Source organism: Toxorhynchites rutilus, chromosome 1, assembly GCF_029784135.1.
Source record: "Toxorhynchites rutilus septentrionalis strain SRP chromosome 1, ASM2978413v1, whole genome shotgun sequence".
NCBI lineage: Eukaryota > Metazoa > Arthropoda > Insecta > Diptera > Culicidae > Toxorhynchites > Toxorhynchites rutilus.
This window is the reverse complement of record NC_073744.1, coordinates 78051480-78069465: the sequence shown is the minus strand read 5'-3', so window position 1 is coordinate 78069465 and position 17986 is coordinate 78051480. Positions and strand designations below refer to the sequence as shown.

General features: G+C 41.0%; 2 protein-coding genes across 2 annotated transcripts in view; one reads left to right on the top strand and one right to left on the bottom strand.

The window, feature by feature from the left end:
- LOC129774688 (protein Skeletor, isoforms B/C) overlaps positions 1-2278 on the top strand; it is a 45174-nt gene extending 42896 nt beyond the window's left edge. The window contains exon 8 of the mRNA XM_055778541.1: positions 9-2278. Coding sequence (XP_055634516.1) covers positions 9-2120 — 2112 coding nt within the window. The 3' untranslated portion in view covers positions 2121-2278. The remainder of the gene's footprint in view (positions 1-8) is intronic.
- Positions 2171-3322, bottom strand: LOC129774692 (putative ankyrin repeat protein RF_0580). Its single transcript, XM_055778554.1, has 2 exons — positions 2697-3322; positions 2171-2638 (listed from the first exon to the last, which is right to left on the bottom strand). The coding sequence occupies exons 1-2, from the start codon at positions 3255-3257 to the stop codon at positions 2276-2278; spliced, it is 924 nt and encodes a 307-aa protein (XP_055634529.1). The 5' UTR covers positions 3258-3322; the 3' UTR covers positions 2171-2275.
- Between the last annotated feature and the right edge of the window lie 14664 nt (positions 3323-17986).

Sequence of the window (17986 nt, the reverse complement as noted above, 5' to 3'; positions counted from 1 at the left end):
TCTTTCAGAACATCCGCATTTTTGCCGGCGTTGAAAATGATCGCAGTGGCCGGTTAGTACCGACCGGGATTGGTCGATTCTGCAATTGGACCCCAAATCCGGATGGCCCACCTGCCGATTCGTACCCATCATTTGGAGCCTACCAGCGTAGTTTGACGCTGAAATGTGACGCCGGCGAGCCTGGAATAGTGACCTGGACCCCGGACGCGAATACCCCCGATACGGTTTACTACCAATGCTTCACCCATCGATATCTCGGCTGGCGCATTAACGTGCATGATTCGTGCGATTTGGCTGCACCGAGCGAAATCGATGAGGTTTACGCCGACCCGGATGAAGAGGGAATTGCTGGCCAACCCTCGATCCGACACGAATCGAAACTACTGCCGTCCGATAGATTTCTCCAGCAGCACGAGAATTTGATTCACAAAAACGACAAGGACCTTATAAAAAACCACAATATGAATGCCGATAAACCAAAGGACGAAGAGCATAAGCATAACCTGGAAGACGATCCGGAGATGACCAAGATCATCGAGGATGGTATTCGGGCAGCGGAGGATCTCGAACATAAGCTGAAGCAAAACCAAACTTTGGCCAACAATTCTGAAATCGATGCGGGAGGTTCCAGCAAACCGATTCTGTCTTCATCCGGTTTACCGGTGTATTTACGTCCACCAAGCAATGGACCGATGTTTCGGCCGGTGAAGTTACCAATGCGCCGACCAATAGCGGTTGAAAGACGCCCTGTCTTCACCGGACGTCCGACCCGACCGTACATCATCCCGCAGCCTTCCATGATCGTCAATCACTACCAGAAACCGGTGAATCCTATGATACGACCATTCATGCCAAAAAGTAAGCACCCGATCAAAGCCATTGCACCGATCCTCCTACTTGGGGAAGCAACTGAGATCAAACCATTCCGCAAAGTGCCACCACAGGCAGCACTTGTTCAACCTCAGGAAATGATGCTCGTCAAACCGACTAAATCCGTGTCGTATATGGTTCCCGAGATCTCTCCACACCTCGCTATGGGTCTGAAAAAGATCGAACAAACTCCCATCACGCTACCAATCCGATACACCAAACGTCCGGTGTATAAAGAACCCCAGACTGTGAAACCTGTTTTCAAAACCGCTTACGATGTTCATGAGAGCAAGACACAAATCGAAACAGTTCCGAGTGTTGGTTTTGAGCCAAGTTCGGTTGTTGTTGAGAGCGGTTTCAAACCGATCTATCGGCGCCAGGGAATGCCGAATGCGGAGTTTGACGATCATATACGACATCACGGGAACACATTGCAGCGCCGTCAGGACGACGATATCGACGAGGCGATAGAAAGCGATGCGTTGATGATCGGCAGTGGTGAGCCACAAAGGCAAGCCTTCGAGCCCATGTTCATCCCATCCCCACTGGACAGCATGGCGATGGCACAAAAGACATTTGAGGCGGAAGAACGAAAAGAGCGCATCAGGAAGTCTGATCAGCTGAGTGGTGATTTAAAGGAAATGAATGTGGAAGAAGGTGCAGACAAAATGGCGATGGCAGATGACAGAGTTGATTCGTTTTACCTTCCACCCGCCACCCAAAACGTGGTGAAGATTTACCCCGAGGGTTCGGTTGTGTCCTACGATGGGAAGGCAGTGTTAGATGTGTCACTCTTGAACGCTCCAAGCAATGTTCGGCAGGAGGCTGTCAAGTCGACATCGAAAACAGAGCAGTTCATTCGGGATAACCCACAGTTCGGACCGTTCCGAGGAGAAATCCCTCCCATTTCGGATTACGTTGCTCCCGATGTGCATCCAGTGTACAGCGTAAGGTCGAGTTCGGCACAACCACCGGTTTCCGAATACTTGAACCCGCTTATCCCGCCTGGGATCAACGCGCAAGACAGTCCGAAACCAATCTCTACCAAGTTGTCGATCATTAAACCTGCCGTTGAAGAGAAGGAGAACTCTCGAAAAAAGAGAGAGGCCCACCACCACCCGGATCACCACGGTGACAGCCACGACGATGGCTGGGAAGCACCGAATGAAACCAGTGGACACTCGCAGATCACCGTGGCTTCGTTGCTACCTTTACTTAGCACACTGATATTGCTCCGACGAGTATTGTAATGCGTGACCTGCAGCATTTTTCTTTCACTTTGTTTTGGTTTAAGTTTTGTTAGATAAGTTTTATTTAATGCCGAGTAGGAAGAACGTGCAAGAAACAAAATTAAACACAAATTACACACTGTAAATAATAAAGAAAACGTGAAAACGCGTTAAACTTATATTTTGAGTCTTTTCTTGATCAATCTGACAAATTCCTCCTGTTCCGTTAGCTGGGCGTAATCCAGCGGCGTCAGCTTGTTACTGTCGTGAATCTTCAGTCGACACTTGCGCTCCAACAGATGCTTGATGACCTCGGCGTTTGCTCGCATGAATATCGCCCGAAAGATCAACGTCCAGTTGCACCGATCACGTGTCTCGACACTACAACCATGGGAGAGTACGAACTTTAGCGTGTGCAGATCATTTGCATCGATCGCATAGTGCCCTGCTGTCATTCCGATGTAATTCGAGGCGTTCACGTGTGCACCATGTTCGATGAGGTGCCTAGCGATCTTTATATTTTTATTATAGACTGCCAGCTGGAAATACAACCTACCGTTTACATTTAGGCTCTTTTTGGTTTTAATTCGATCTTACGTGCAGTGGCGTTTCCCCATTACATGGTATCCCGAGGTTCACGTCCGCACCAAACTCGAACAGCAGATCGATCACTTCCAGGTTGTTATTCTTAACCGCTTGATACAAGAGGGTTTCCTCGTTGACAGGCACATTAATCAGGTCCGGCTTCATGCTCAACAGCTTCCGCACCAACGCCGGTTGGTTCTTCTTCACCGCTCGGTACACCGACATCGTCGAGGGGACATCCGGCAGCGTAAAGGTACGGAAAATCTGCGACTCACGAACGTACACGAAGCTACCGTCTTCTTCCTGCTGACGCAAAACGCTAATGCGGAACGAGTAGCACAGGTTCTGTTCGAGATTGTGGATAGTAACGCACCAACCGGATCCCCAGTGTACCACGCGCCACTGATTCCGCTTGCAGCTGTAGCATTTCTCCACCTTGAACAGATCGAACGGTTCGTCCAGTGGCGCGGGAAAGTCCCACCGCAGCCCTATTATGGATGTGGTTTGTTTGGTGAGGAAAACGTGGAAGTTGTCATCGGAATGGATTAGTTTTTCCAGTGGAGAACCAGCCATCACTGGCGGCTAAAAAACTGTCTGGCGACCATAGCGACACGGCATCCGTTTTGGTTGGGCGGGAAGGCGTTGGTTCGATAAGGAGGAGCGAATGCGCATGTACATCGAATCGACGAAAAGCGATTTGGGAAACGATTTGTTGAAAGCTTCGAAAGCTTACAGACAGCAGCGCAGTCTAGTGGGAATCAAAACAATTGTGGAAGTATCAGTTTGAATAAATAGTTTACTCAACAGATGGCAACAATGGTATCGCAAATGGAATTTAATCTGTGAATGATTCTTATCACTTGAGGGATTATGAAAATTATTTTTTGATGGCTAAAAATTCATCGTTGGGGAAGTGAGGGGAATACGGACAAAAGCAATTTCTGTCAGTTCAACACACTGTCCTTCGGATTAGTCGGTCAAGTGTTTCATAAAAAAATATCGAATGTTAAAACATTTTCTGTGGTGGAGGAAAAACAGACAAGTAATGACATATAGAAAGCGTTGATGTTTCTCGCTTGCGACAGGAATAATTGTATTCAACCAATGAGGGTGGTTCAAAATTTTATGATTTTACTAGCTGACTCGTCAAACGTTGTTTTGCCATAAAAATTATTTCTAGTGAATATGTAGGTTGTTAAATAAAAAATAACTAATGTATTGTAAGTGTGTTTAAACGTTTTAACGATCTACATATACGTGAAACGTTCGTTACTCTTGTGTTTGACATACCGAGGAATAGAGCGCCAAGTCGATGACCACCGACAAAAATTGAAAAAAAAAACACAAACTATTCTTTGTATTCCAGTCCCGATGTATTTCATTAACGAATCTGAAGTGAAAATAGGAATATATTTTTGTCGTAAAGTAGACAAATTAAATGAAGAATATCAATATAAATTTCGTTGTTGCAAATGTATTTTTTATTTTTTTTTATTTTTATTTCACCATCTTCGACAACGTCGTACAGACTGAAACCTTAAGATCTAAATTATTCTAAGTTTCTTATTCTAGTACTAAACACATTCTTGGACAGAGTAAAATCAAACACATCACTAACATTGTTAAAAGAACATAAACACAAATTGAAACTATTGTTGAAACCATAATTCGTTCTATGGAATGGTATAAGAAATAACGATGAATTACGAAAACGACGGGGAGGAATATTCCACGGAACTTGACGTAACAGTTCGGGACAGTCCACATTGCCGGTTATTAAATTATAAATAAATATTCTTTGTAGTTTGGTACGCCTGGCTGATAGTGTTTCCAAGTCAATCAGTTTACAACGATCAGCATAACTCGGAAGATTTATCGGATCATTCCAAGGGAGCTGTCGCAAAGCAAACCGCATGAAACTTCTCTGGATTCGCTCCAACGCAACGATTTGTGTAACGAGGAATGGGGACCAAACCGGTGCAGCATATTCCATGATGCTCCGAACTAGCGCGCAGTATAACTTTTTGAGGCAATACACGTCAGAAAATCCAGAAGCATGGCGACGAATGAAACCGAGCACAGTGTATGCTTTAGCGGTTGTGATTACTATGTGCTCATTGAACTTCAGTTTAGAGTCGATCATTACTCCTAGATCACAGATCGAGTTTGCGCGTTCTATGGGCTCCAGCCCCATGTGGTATTGGTGGCGAATGACATTATTGCAGCGACTGTAGGATATGGCTTTACACTTTTTACTATTCACACGCATACCGTTATCATTGCACCAGATTAGCAAACAATTAATATCATCTTGAAGTTTGATGCAGTCAATGGATGAAGCAATCTCACTGTAAATTTTGAGATCATCGGCGAATAAAAGCTTGGATGTGGAAAGTAGCTCACACAGGTCGTTAACATAAATAATAAACAGAAGCGGGCCGAGAACACTTCCTTGTGGCACACCAGATGGAATGGTGAATATTCTAGAGCGCACGGAATTAACAATAACGAAAGCTTTACGATCCGATAAGTACGAGTATATCCATTTGGTAATCCATGAGGGAAAACCAATGTGATTCATTTTCTGAATGATGAGATTGTGCGGTACTGTATCGAATGCTTTCGCGAAGTCAACATAAACTGAATCCATTTGTCGCTTTGATTCAAAAGAACGTGATATTGCTGACACATAGCACATAAGGTTTGTTGTTGTTGAACGCCGTTTCATGAATCCGTGCTGGCTGTCAGTGATGATCGGTGCACTCACTCTATACAATACTGCGTGAACCAGCTTCTCAAACACTTTACCGAGACAGCAGAGAATGGATACACCACGATAATTGGAAACACAATTGGAATTTCCGGATTTGAAGATCGGAACTATACATGCCATTTTCCACGCGAGTGGGAATACTCCGTCTTCTATGGAGCGATTGAAAACTGCAGCTACAGGTATCGCAAGCGAAGCGGCACAGTTTTTCCAAAACACAGGAGGTAGATCATCTGTTCCAGGTCCTTTAGTAGAGTCGAGGTCTTCGAGAGCTTTCCTAATATCATCCAGATTAAACGGTATACATGGCAGATTAATGTTGAATGTCTTGATGTGGTCATAGCAATTCTGTCGTTGAACAGGCGATGCTTTGCTGAATACGCTTTCGAAGAATGTTGCAAAAATATTCGCTGCCTCCACATTCGAGTGTGAAGTGATTTCACCAAACTTCAGCGTGGCAGGGATACTGTGTGTATCTTTCCTCTGCTTGACGAAATTCCAGAACCGAGAAGGATCCTTTTTGACTGTGGCCTGAATTTTGTTCAAATAGTTGTCGTGACTTGCAAGAAGAACAGTTTTGTACTCTGACTCAAAATCGCGAAGTCTGGCTCTATCAGTTTGATTTTTTGTCTGGAAATATCGGTTGCGCATTTTACGGAGATTGTTTCGAAGTTTGCGAAGCTCGGGTGTCCACCAAGGTTTGTTGAAGATGGAACCAGATACTTGTCTTTTTTGCGGTACAATACGACTGATAACATCGAAAAGAAATTCGTAAAAAACAGATAGCATCTGGTCTACTGTATTCGTGTTCATTAGATTCTCCCATTCAATATCCGCAAGGACAGAATTCAATAGTCCAAAATCACAAGTCGAATAGTCATATTTCACACTTTTTTCTTGATCGTCAAATAATGTTGGTGTGTCATTCTAGGTAGTAAAACGAAAGGAGTGTGGTGGTTATCAATAGGTAGCAACGGAGAAGATGGTAAAAGTATGTCCAGATACTCAGGGAGATTGGTAAATACTAGGTCCAGAAGTCTTTCATTGGTGTTGACATATCTATTAATCTGCCTCAAGCCATTCACAAACATGGCTTGTGTAAAGTTTAACTCGGTTTCATCTAGATCGTTTGAAGGAATGTATCCATTGATGTCCTCATCATGATGCCATCGTATGTTTGGAAGATTGAAGTCACCAATTGACAAGATTATGTCAGACTCCGAAAGGTGATCAACAACGTGTCGTACCGCATTTGCATGAGCCCTATATAAATTGGTGCTCGAGTTTGGTGGGAGATAAATAGCGATTACGTACAGTGAACGATGCTGTAATTTTATACAGACTGCGATTTGTTCGAGCTCTTCACAACTAGTCATTATAACAGCTTCGCATTTAATGCAGTTTTTGACGGCTATCAGTACTCCACCACCCCGCGAATGCTGGCTGGTCAGTTCGTTGCGATCACAGCGGAATAGAACATAATCCGACGATATTTCACAGCTTTCGATATCATCCATAAGCCATGTTTCAGTGAACACGATTACGTCGTAGTCACAGCTTGACAGCACTATACGCAGCCGAGCAATTTTTGTACGCAAACCTCTAACGTTCTGGTAATATACTGAGAACGGCTCACGTGCCGTAACGACGGGAAATGACCGACTATTTGACGGTATGTAGGGTGGGGTGATTTCAGTCGCTGCATTTTCACTAATTTGGACCATTTCGGTATCACCAAATTCCGAGTGAAGTGTGTAGTGGCTAGAAGCGACAGGCATTACTGGACAACAATTGTTCCTAACATGTGGATACTCGCCTGTTATATCATTTTGGAAGTCCCCTTCACCGTTCTCAACCTCAGGACCGGGATGACTGATGATCGCTGACAGGTGCGGCTCGACTGAGGTGAGGGCTCTAGGGGCTTCCATGGGGCTGGCAGGCATGCATCCCGGTGGTGGAACGACTGATTCGGGTGACGATTGATTGTATGTCGGTGTGCAAAATGAGATGTGACTGGAAACGATAGACTGTACTGGACAAGAAGTGTTCCAAAAATATGGATACTTGCCTGTGATGACAGTTCGGAAGTCTCCTTTACCATACTCAAACTCAGGACCGGGATGACTGTTGGTCGCTGGCTGCAAAGTCTCGACTGAGATGAGGTGGTTAGGGGCTTCCATAAGACTAAAGTGTGTGCACCCCGGGAACGAAACAGTGACCGATTCAGATGAAGAACTGCATAACAAAATGTGAGAATTCGACTTTTCCGAAATCCTTACGCTGGAGTAGGATTGACAGGAGAGGAGATTTGAGTTGAGCGTAGTGGCGTTGATGCTTTCCTTTGTTTTAACGGAGCGCGAAATTTTTGTGATCCGAAGTCTTCAAACTCCCTGAATAAAACTCCTTCAGGCCAAGTTTCTGGATCCAAAGCCTTCGTTTTCAACGATGGGTCTAGCCCAACTTTAAAGGACACAAATGAGAGGGTGCTTATGTCCTTGTCTTTCGCGATAAGTTTAAACACAGAGAGTTCGTCATCGGTGTTAAGATTTGCTTTTACCATAGCCGATACCGCTTCAGGTGTTACGTCTGGTCGAATTCTCGAAATATATAACCAGAACATTTGATCCTCCTTCTTGCACACTGGCACTGACACGACATTTTCTAACGGCTGCTTTCTACCAACATTACAGTTTTCAGTACCTTGTACAACCACGTTTACATCAAGAGGTCTTTTATTGGTCCTTCGTTGAGTTGTTGTGGGCCAATTAGCAGCTGGAGAGTAATCAGCGTTGGGTTTCGAATGAATCTGTTTAATCTCAGCACGCAGTTCCGTTATCGCAGTGGTGAGCGAATTCAATGGTGAGGATTGATCAGCATGAGCCGTGATAGAGCGTAAATGGGAATTCTCAAACAGTTCAGCACATTTGTCACACATCCAAAATAAATTCTTGTTTGCCGCAAAATAGGATTGCAGTGCACGTGTCACACCTGAGCATATATTCATGTGGAAGAATGCACCAAAATATCCACGACAAACAACATAGTCGATGCCGTTTATAGCAACAGAACATTTTGAACATTGCTTAGCCATCGTGATACGCCTTCAGTTATGCAAGTTAAAGTCGCTGGTTTTGCTTCTAGATAGTGCAAGGCTCAGCTCAATGCGAATGAAGCTTGAGTGTGGAACAATGAGGTCTGGGATGATTGTCTTGATATTGATACACAATCACCGATCAATCTAAACACTTTCTTCTCGCAATTCCGCGTACTTTTACGCAACGAACATACAAAACTTCACAGGTGCGTTGAGGAGAATCGCGAAACGGTAAAATTGATACAAAAATTGCCAAACAAATCATCGACTAACAATCGTAAAATGACAAAAAGTAACACAGTACTCAGATCGAATATTCAGTTACGTGATCCAAAAGATCCGATTGTTGATTTGTTGCTCTTCATCGAACCACAGAACTCAACATTAATATGAGCCTTGAATGTTTTGCTCAGATGAGGCGAATATGGCACTGCCGAACGATTTTCCATGTCAATGTTTGCGTTGTTAATTTTTATGAATGATTGTCTGTCATAATCAGTTTTTAGTCGTTGATATATTGGACATTCACCTAAGGCTGCGGTCGTGTCGTTGGTGAATTCTTTGAGAAAATGCATTGTACACTTTTCATCTGCTATGCAAGGCTATAAAAGTTTTAGATTACCGCACGGTCATGAACCATATTTGTGGTAACAATATCGAACAATAAAAGCAATTTTAAGTTGTTCAAATTAAATGATTACGCCGTTTCAAAATTCGCATCAAGAATAGTTTGTGAAAATTTCGGACAACATCATATTTCGGATACTTTCTTCTAATATCCTGAATTGTTGAATGTACTGATGATATAACTTCAAAATTAATATCACAATTGTATCTTTAGAGTAATCCCTTGGTTTCACTATCATTTACATGAGAACTACATTTGAATTCTAACATAATCGGCAACAAACTGACAACACTACTCATTATCGTTTGTGTTTGACGTTTGCTTCACGTGAGCACGTAGAATTTACCCGTTCATAAATATTTAAATTTCTCCCGTGTTCCATCAGTTCTCATCATCGTTATCAGGTTACTGTGATTGCTTGGTAAGTGTTTCGCAGTTTCGCAGTACATTATAGGAACATGTCTCATACCCAAAGACCCTCACATCCCAAACTTGTGTTTCATTTGTATGGCACCCCCCCTTAGAGAGAGGGGTGGAGAGTCTAACCATCATAGAAATATTTATTGCACCCTAAAACCTCCACATGCCAAATTTCGTTTCATTTGCTTGATTAGTTCTCGAGTTATGCAGAAATTTGTGTTTCATTTGTATGGCAGCCCCCCATTAGAGAGGGGGGTGGAGAGTCTAACCACCATAGAAACATTTATTGCACCCTCCAACCGCAATGTGCCTAAGTTGGTGCCATTTGCTTGAATAATTCTCAAGTAATGCAGAAATTTGTGTTTCATTTCATAAGCGTTCGAAAATACGTTGGATCTTGAATGATAATGTACTCAACTTCTAATTTTATTCAAGAGATTACAAGGTATTTACATAGCTAAATGAACTGAACTAGAATAATATGATTGAAGAAAGAATTTACAAAATGCTTGGTCATCCATGTGCAATGCGAAATTTTTTTTCAAAATTATTCAGGAAACTTGAAATAGGTCGCGAAGAGGGAAAAATGTTATTCCATGTATTATAGATCAACCGATTTTTTCTCCATCTGAACGAGTCTACATCACCCAGCAATGAAGCTCTGTTGTTGGGGTATGTTCGATACATTAAGGATGAAAATATATGCCAAGAAATGATTTTTGCTACATATATGAAGACTAATACCAGAGGAGAATCGATCGGTTTTTTTACCGAAAAAGCTATTCCATGGAAGAACATTGAGACTGATGGTGCACCATCAATGGTTGGACGTCATCTTGGTTTTACAGCTCACTCAAAGTTACAACTGCGTAAGGTAGTGGCCATTCACTTTGTGCTTCACAGACTGCATTTAGTAGCAACAAATCTGAGCCCTAGATCGCATCAGTCTTTACTATATGTTATGAGTGCTGTCAAAAACCTTCGAGCCTGCCAAACAAATGAAACCAAATCTCTACATTACCCAAGAATTTATCAAGCAAATGCAACCAAATTAGGCATATGGAGGTTTTAGGGTGCAAAAAATGGTTCTATGGTGGTTAGACACCCCACTCCCCTCTCTAAGGGAGGGCTACCATACAAATGAAACACAAATTACTGCATTAATCGAAAATTAATTAAGCAAATGCAACCAAAACAGGCATATGGAGGTTTTAAGGTGCAATAAATGTTTCTATGGTGGTTGAATACTCCTCCCCCTTTTCTTAGGGGGGGAGGGGGGTGCCATACAAATGAAAAACAAATTTCTGCATAACTCGAAAACTAATCAAGCAAATGAAGCCAAATTTGGCATGTGAAGATTTTAAGGGGCACAAACGTTTCTATGGTGAATGTACACTCCTCCCCCCTCACTAAGGGGAGATGAGGGGAGAGGTCTGTTTTTATTCTATCATATTTTCTGTATCAAACATTTATTCTATGTAACGGAGAAACATCTTATTTGCAAGTGGTTGAAAAATCTTGAAAGAGAATTGTGTCTGAAAATAATCTGGTATTATAATGATGAGCTTTGGTAGAAGTACTAGGATTTTTGACGTAGGACTACGTCTTTCATTTCTATACCGGGGTGTAAAATCAAAGTTTCGAAAACGAAAGCGTTACGCCAGAGACCGAGATTTTGAGTGTTAATAGCTCCTAAACAACTGAACGAAATGGTATGATAAACACTTCATTCGAAAGATAAAATGTCTACGCGTTCTATACTTGTTATTTTCTGATCCAAAAACTTGTTTCAATAGTCTTAAATTTGCTTTCAAAATAGGCTATTGAAATCACCAATCGGTATATAAGCGAGCGCCGCTCGGAAATCCACTCAGTTCTAATTGAACAGCGATTGGCATGGTGTCGCTGTTGTGGTGAAGCTCTTCATTTATCATGAAAGCGCGGATGAACGGTGTCACCAAGAGCCTGTTTGTGCACCTTAGGCCAGAAGGGAATCCATCAGGAGAAGAGTGATGCTACAAACGGTTCCCCGGGAAGATCTCGAAGCAGCCGCTACACACACACACACATACACGCACGGAATTCTTTCCGTTTGGATCGAGAAAGATCCGGAAAATAATCTGCCAGTTCCTCTAGGAATTTAAAAATACATTCATGTGAAAGAGTTTATTTGAATGTTTTCTATCCATGTAACACTGTGACCAAATATGTTTCAATCAAGTGCTATTAACAGATGGTTATCAAGTTAGCATTAACCACTGGTGGGCTTCCAGTATCGAGGAAAATGTGGAAATATCTAATCGTTACTGAAAATAATCTGCCAGTTCCTCTGGGAATTTAAAATTACATTCATATGAAAGAGTTTATTTTAATGTTTTCTATCCATGTTACACTGTGACCAAATACATTAGGTTGTGTTATTTTTCAATCAATCGCAATCAACAGGATAGCTTCTGAAGATTATTCTTCCCCATCAGTAGGATATTTCCGTATCCAATATTGGATGCATAAAACCTTGTGCCTCCAACGTAACGCTCTCGTTTTCGAAGTTCTCCAAATATTCATTCATTCAGAATGAATTCAGATTCAACTTCATACAAATGATCTCTAAATCAACGATAGTCCTACGTCACCCTTGCGGTTATACCATAGATATAACCCACTTCCTGTTTTTTTTAGGTAAAAGGTAAATTCAACGGGGTCAATTCAATCAATGAACAGTTCTGCGATTGGACTCATGAACTTGCGCTTAGTATAAAGTGACCAGATGGCCAGAGGTCTAACGCGGGACGCCAACAAAAAAAGGACGTTATGTGAATATAAGATGTGACAATATACAGGGCGGACTCGATTATATATAATCTCCAATTTATTTCCACTGTGTGTAATCGAACCCTGTATATAATCGAGTCAAAATAATGTTTTTATTTCTTTTTTATACATACAGGCAAAACTGTTTTTGTGCGATCGCATTTTGTGCAATTGCTCATTTGTGTGATTATTTTGTGAGATTTTATTGATTGTGAAATTGGTTTGTGTGATTCGCACAAAGAGATTCACACAAACGAGGAAAACGAGGGATTGCACAAAAACAGGTTTGCCTGTTTATGGTGGCAATATTTTTGCCGCTGTCTTGTAAGTTCACTGTAATAAACATTGTAGAAATTAAGACAAAAAGGGCTTATTATTCTATTATTCTAGTGAAAAACTCATCAACTTATTGGATTTTCAACGAATTTCAACATACTTTTCTGTAGGCGTTTTAAAAACGCGGGTTGTTTACATAAAAATGACTGCCAAATTAATATCCTACACTTTCGGCAGCCTTAGAAAAATTTAAGTATAGGCAGATACTTTTAGAAGTTGTCATTGAAAAAAAAATAAAACACTATCCCAAGTGCAGGGAAGAAAATAATGATTGTGGGTGACAATATAGTTGCCACTGCTTTAACGTGGGTTAACGTATCGACAGTTGGTTGTGATTTTTCGGTGATCCAGACTTTATTTACGACTGAAAAAAATGCTAAATTACAGCATTTGTACCTGGTGAGCACAGTGCGCATTCTACAATATTCTTTAAATTAAAATTTACCATTATTTTCAAAGTGCTTGAAAATTTCGGCACATTGCTCAACAGAACACGAAGCTAGAACATTCATTCCAATCATTTCCATTTTTGTGGGATCACATCTGACGCGGGACATTTTGCTAAAACGCGGGACTGTCCCGCGAAAAGCGGGACGTCTGTTCTGTTTAGTAACGAAACGTAAGAAAACGTAAATGTGTGAAGGTATTGATAACGAAAAACAAATTTTGGGTGAGACGAAGTTTGCCGGGTCAGCTACTAGATAATGAATCAGTACTATATCACATTCATGGAAAGGTGATCATGCAAGAAAAGTAGATTATCATCAACACAGATGAGGAACTCAAGCAGGAGTACAATTGAGGTTGTCATATGTTCTAGTTATAACGAAACATTGAAAAACAGTATCCCGCGATGTGAGACATTGCTGAAAAATGTCTTCTCGTTTTTCCATCATCATACATTTTCGCAAAAGGCTTCATTATGGGCACAAACAACGCGAAACAGAATTTTGAAAATCAACGAACGCGGAGATTTAAGGCTTTAACTAACCAATATTGAACCGTATTTTGATATTTTGGTAGTTGTGGATATATTGGCTTGCGATTAGAATGTTTTTATAGGTTGTGAGTAATTTGTATTAATAATTATTTATTACACTTGATATTTACTAAATTTTATCTCTTTCTTGAATGAGAAAATATTTTTTTACTGTATTATATATAGTGACTTTCAACGCTTTTGACTGGTTTGTCACATTACTTCCATTTTTTGGAAGAATGTAGAGAGTGTGAATTGAACTCGCGATCTTCTGCGTGAGAGGTGCGGATGTTACTACTACGCCAGATCGCCACCGTGAGAAAATAATGTCAAGTTTATTTATTTAACCATCTGCAATGTTTTCAAACTGATAATTATTCAGTATGAAAAAAAAACTAAAGATATGATTTTCAAAGAAATTTGGCTATGTGGGTCTAAGGTATGACTTAATTCTGGAAAAGAGGTCTCTTGCCCAAAACAGTTTGAGAATCCTTGGTGTACATCATCAAATTGGCAACAAATTATCAGACAAAATGGCTCATATTGGACTAAATCGAGTTATTCTTGCTTTTCAAAAGAAGTCTTGAAGGGTATTGTTTAAATAACATTTGGCCAAAAGCAGTGCACTCATCATCAGTGTTCATCACAGCTATATATATATTGGGAACCTCTGCTCTACCTGTGGTTTTCAAGGATTGCAACCTCTCCCGCATGGGCAATTCAAAAGAAAAAAGGTTTAACCAGAGAAGAATGTGTGTCGATGTCGATAATTTGACTACCAAAACATAGACAAATTGTTAACAAACATTAAAACTATTCAAAAAAATCACAACAAACAGAGGTGTTACAACGCGGCTATGGACGCGTTCTTCTCAAAAATAGGACCGACTAAAATTTGTGAACTCTATTGGCTAGCCAAGGCATAAACCAGGATGACTGTAAGCCATGCGTCGGCGACTGCATTCCGAAAGACTGTGAACATTTAGTCATCACTACAAGAGGAACAAGTACGTGAGCTGGGAAACACTCACCGGCGGGGCCATAATTAGAAGAAGTGCTGGCGGCTGCGAACAATTCCGAATCACACCCGTCACTGCATACAGGATTCGCTTGCGTCTACATCTTTGAACCATAAACCGTTTCTCCGGTGGCCGTAAATTCCTACAATTTTCCTGAGCTGGATTTTAAAAGCTTCTAATGAATGAGTTTGCAGGTGTAGTGTACACACATATGTGCACCCGCTCCGATGGCTTCTGGCCTCTCGTTGCTCGCTGAGTACACTTAACATAGCTTGACTTGGAAAACTGTGCGCTTTTTATGTTCGGTTGGCTAGCCTAGCCCCCTAGTGAAAGCAGAGAGAACGAAGAATGAGTCACAAAGTCGCATAAACATATCCCCCCGTTTAATGCCGTATTTACGATGACAGTATTAAAACGGGGAGCACAATTTAATGCTGCTCTATTGTATTCTCCTTAAATAGCAGCGAAGGCTGCTGTATGGATTAGGAAGGTTTCATAAAATATTCGTTAATTTTGAGAGTGACTCACCCCCCTCGCAAATGGTAAACTGAATTGTTATCATCACCGTCATAAAAAAATGAGGGAAAATGTCTTCGTTGGAATCATCGTGGATATCGAAACTTTACTAGTAGCAGACTAAAGCCATTGTTGTATATGCGATTCAATTTAATGTTCTCACAATTGTACGTTAAGATCGATGAAAGGACTTTAATACCCGTTCCACGAACCATGCACCAGAACCTCAATTTTCTTGCTCCGTTGAAATTTTTGGATAAACACGAATTTTATCACATCCGAGCACACATACGTTATCACGAGATGTGAACGGAGGGAAATGGATAGCGAGTCTCTCAGCAGCAGCCGCAGGAAGCAATGTAGAATAATGATCAAAATTCATCTCCAGCAATCGCAATTTTCCACCGAGTTAAACCATGCGACAGTGATTATCGAGCTAAGAATGGCGCAATTTTTCTCAATCAGAAAGCAGGAGAAAATTGCTTCGATGATGTTAGGGAAAGAGAGGTAATAACCATAATCAACCATCAAATCCATTTCGGGGATCGAAAATATGACATCGAAAGCGATGCAGTTGGAAACTGCCTTGATTTACCGACAAAAAACAATCCGTTGTACACAACTTGAAGACCTACAAATGTATGTTTGTTATGTCCAATACAATAAAATAAACATTGTTCAAGTTTGCGTTGACTTTGCATTTGTAGATATTTTATATTACATAATTGACAAATGCATTACGTAGCCCTACCTTCCTTCCTTGTTTGTATCAACGAAGCTCTAAACAGCCTTGAAAAAGACTGGAAATGAATAAAAAATAATAGGAGGTTGTGTCCATGATACGACCGCATTGATGACGTAGAACTACGTTGTTATTTTATATAAGTCGCTCGTTTATACCTTCGGATATTATTCTATAATGCTGTGAAATTTTCGAAACAACTGCTTAGTAGAATAATTTTTGAAATGGTTTTTCATTGTAAAATCAGTTGACGATAATTGATTGATGATTCATTCTTGCCCTCGCGAAACAATACACTAGCTGATCGTATGTCGCAATTTATTCCATGTCAATGCATTGACAACTTACCTCGAACGCTATTCCGGTGGCCTTTTTCGCAATTGACATAGACACGGCTACAGTCGATTATATACATGTTACACCAGCACCGTTATTCCACATCTCATAACTACATCAATACATCTTTGGCACCGAATGGAAACAACAATGACAACACTTGCAAGTATCAAATATCATGCTACATGTTATTTAGTATTGCCTTAAAGCAATCGCACCTCTAGGCATCGTTCGTACAACGTAAACCAAGCGCCAAACAAGCGTTCGTCATAGCATGCATACAGAACCATACATTGGTGGCTTGAAGCTACTAGGAATACAAATACTTCTCATCATTTTGCGCTATTCTCAAAAGAAACGCTTTTGTTAATATTACTGGCCTCAAAAAAAGTTGCATTACTTTCTCATGCTCAAGAGAAGCGTAGTTATCATCCTTAGTGGAGGAATTTTTGCTACTGGTAAGCGAAACCTAATCACATACAAAATTCCAGAACGACATTTACTTTCTTGGTGACTAAACAAGCGAAATAAACTCTTTTTGTTAATATCAACAACCTCAAAAACAGTAGCAATGCTTCATTATGATCAATATTAGCGCAAATGCAATCCTAGTTGAAGGCAGTTTTGCGACTGGCACGCGAACCTAAATAACTTATAACATTCCAGTAAGACATTCAAGATGCTTGGTATTCCCCAAATATTTTTGTGAAGCATAATTTTAACGTCTGCTTCGCCATAACGTCAGTATATAATGCATTGATGCATTCTCAAAGGCGCCAAAGAAACTGTTTACATTTTCGACCGACGCGCCGAAATCGCCTATTTTGCTGTTGTTCGATGCGGTGTCACACTCGCGAAGGCTCGGTTCAGTGCGAGCGCTTTTCACTACACCAACATCGCGTGCATCATTAGATGACGGTTGCCTCGAAATTTCATTGCCCCTGGCGTTGCGTTCGTTTTTTACAGGGCTAGAGCCTGTCTCTCTCTTCTTCTTGCTCATCACACACTACGCGAAACGTCTAATTTATGACGCGGGAAGAAAAACACACGATACGAATAACGAACAGAAAAAGCAAACGACGATATCCAAGTTGGATTACCACTGGTGGGGTCCAATCTTAGATCGAAGCGCAGCGAAAGCAAAGTGAACTGAATTGCTCAGTCCGATGCCGAATGAAAGTTTGCCTCAGCGAGATGCACTGTTTATACTCAAGGCAAATATTACCCTCCATTCTTCTACTTTTCCTTTGTTCACGGTGACTTCAAATCCTACGATTTCCCCTTCATAAGTTGCTCGTTATAGACAGTTCTGTTCGGGAAAGCACACAAATGGACAGAACAAATGTATGGAAAAATGGAAACGCCTAAAATTTTCATGAATTTTAACCATTTACAAACCAGGGGATTCTAATGTATAGCATATTAAACAAATCTTAGGGAATTTCCGATTCGTTTAGTATGTAAATCGCTAGAATCCGTTCGCGGCAAAAATAGTTATTAACGTTAACTTTATTTCATAAAAACGTGACCTGTTTTCTGATTTGGCACCCTTAATGAAAGACGTAGTTCTACGCCAAAAAATAAAGTGTTTGTACTGCTGTATTCAGGTGATCGAAGATTGGGTTAACTAGTTGATGTAATTGCCATCTGA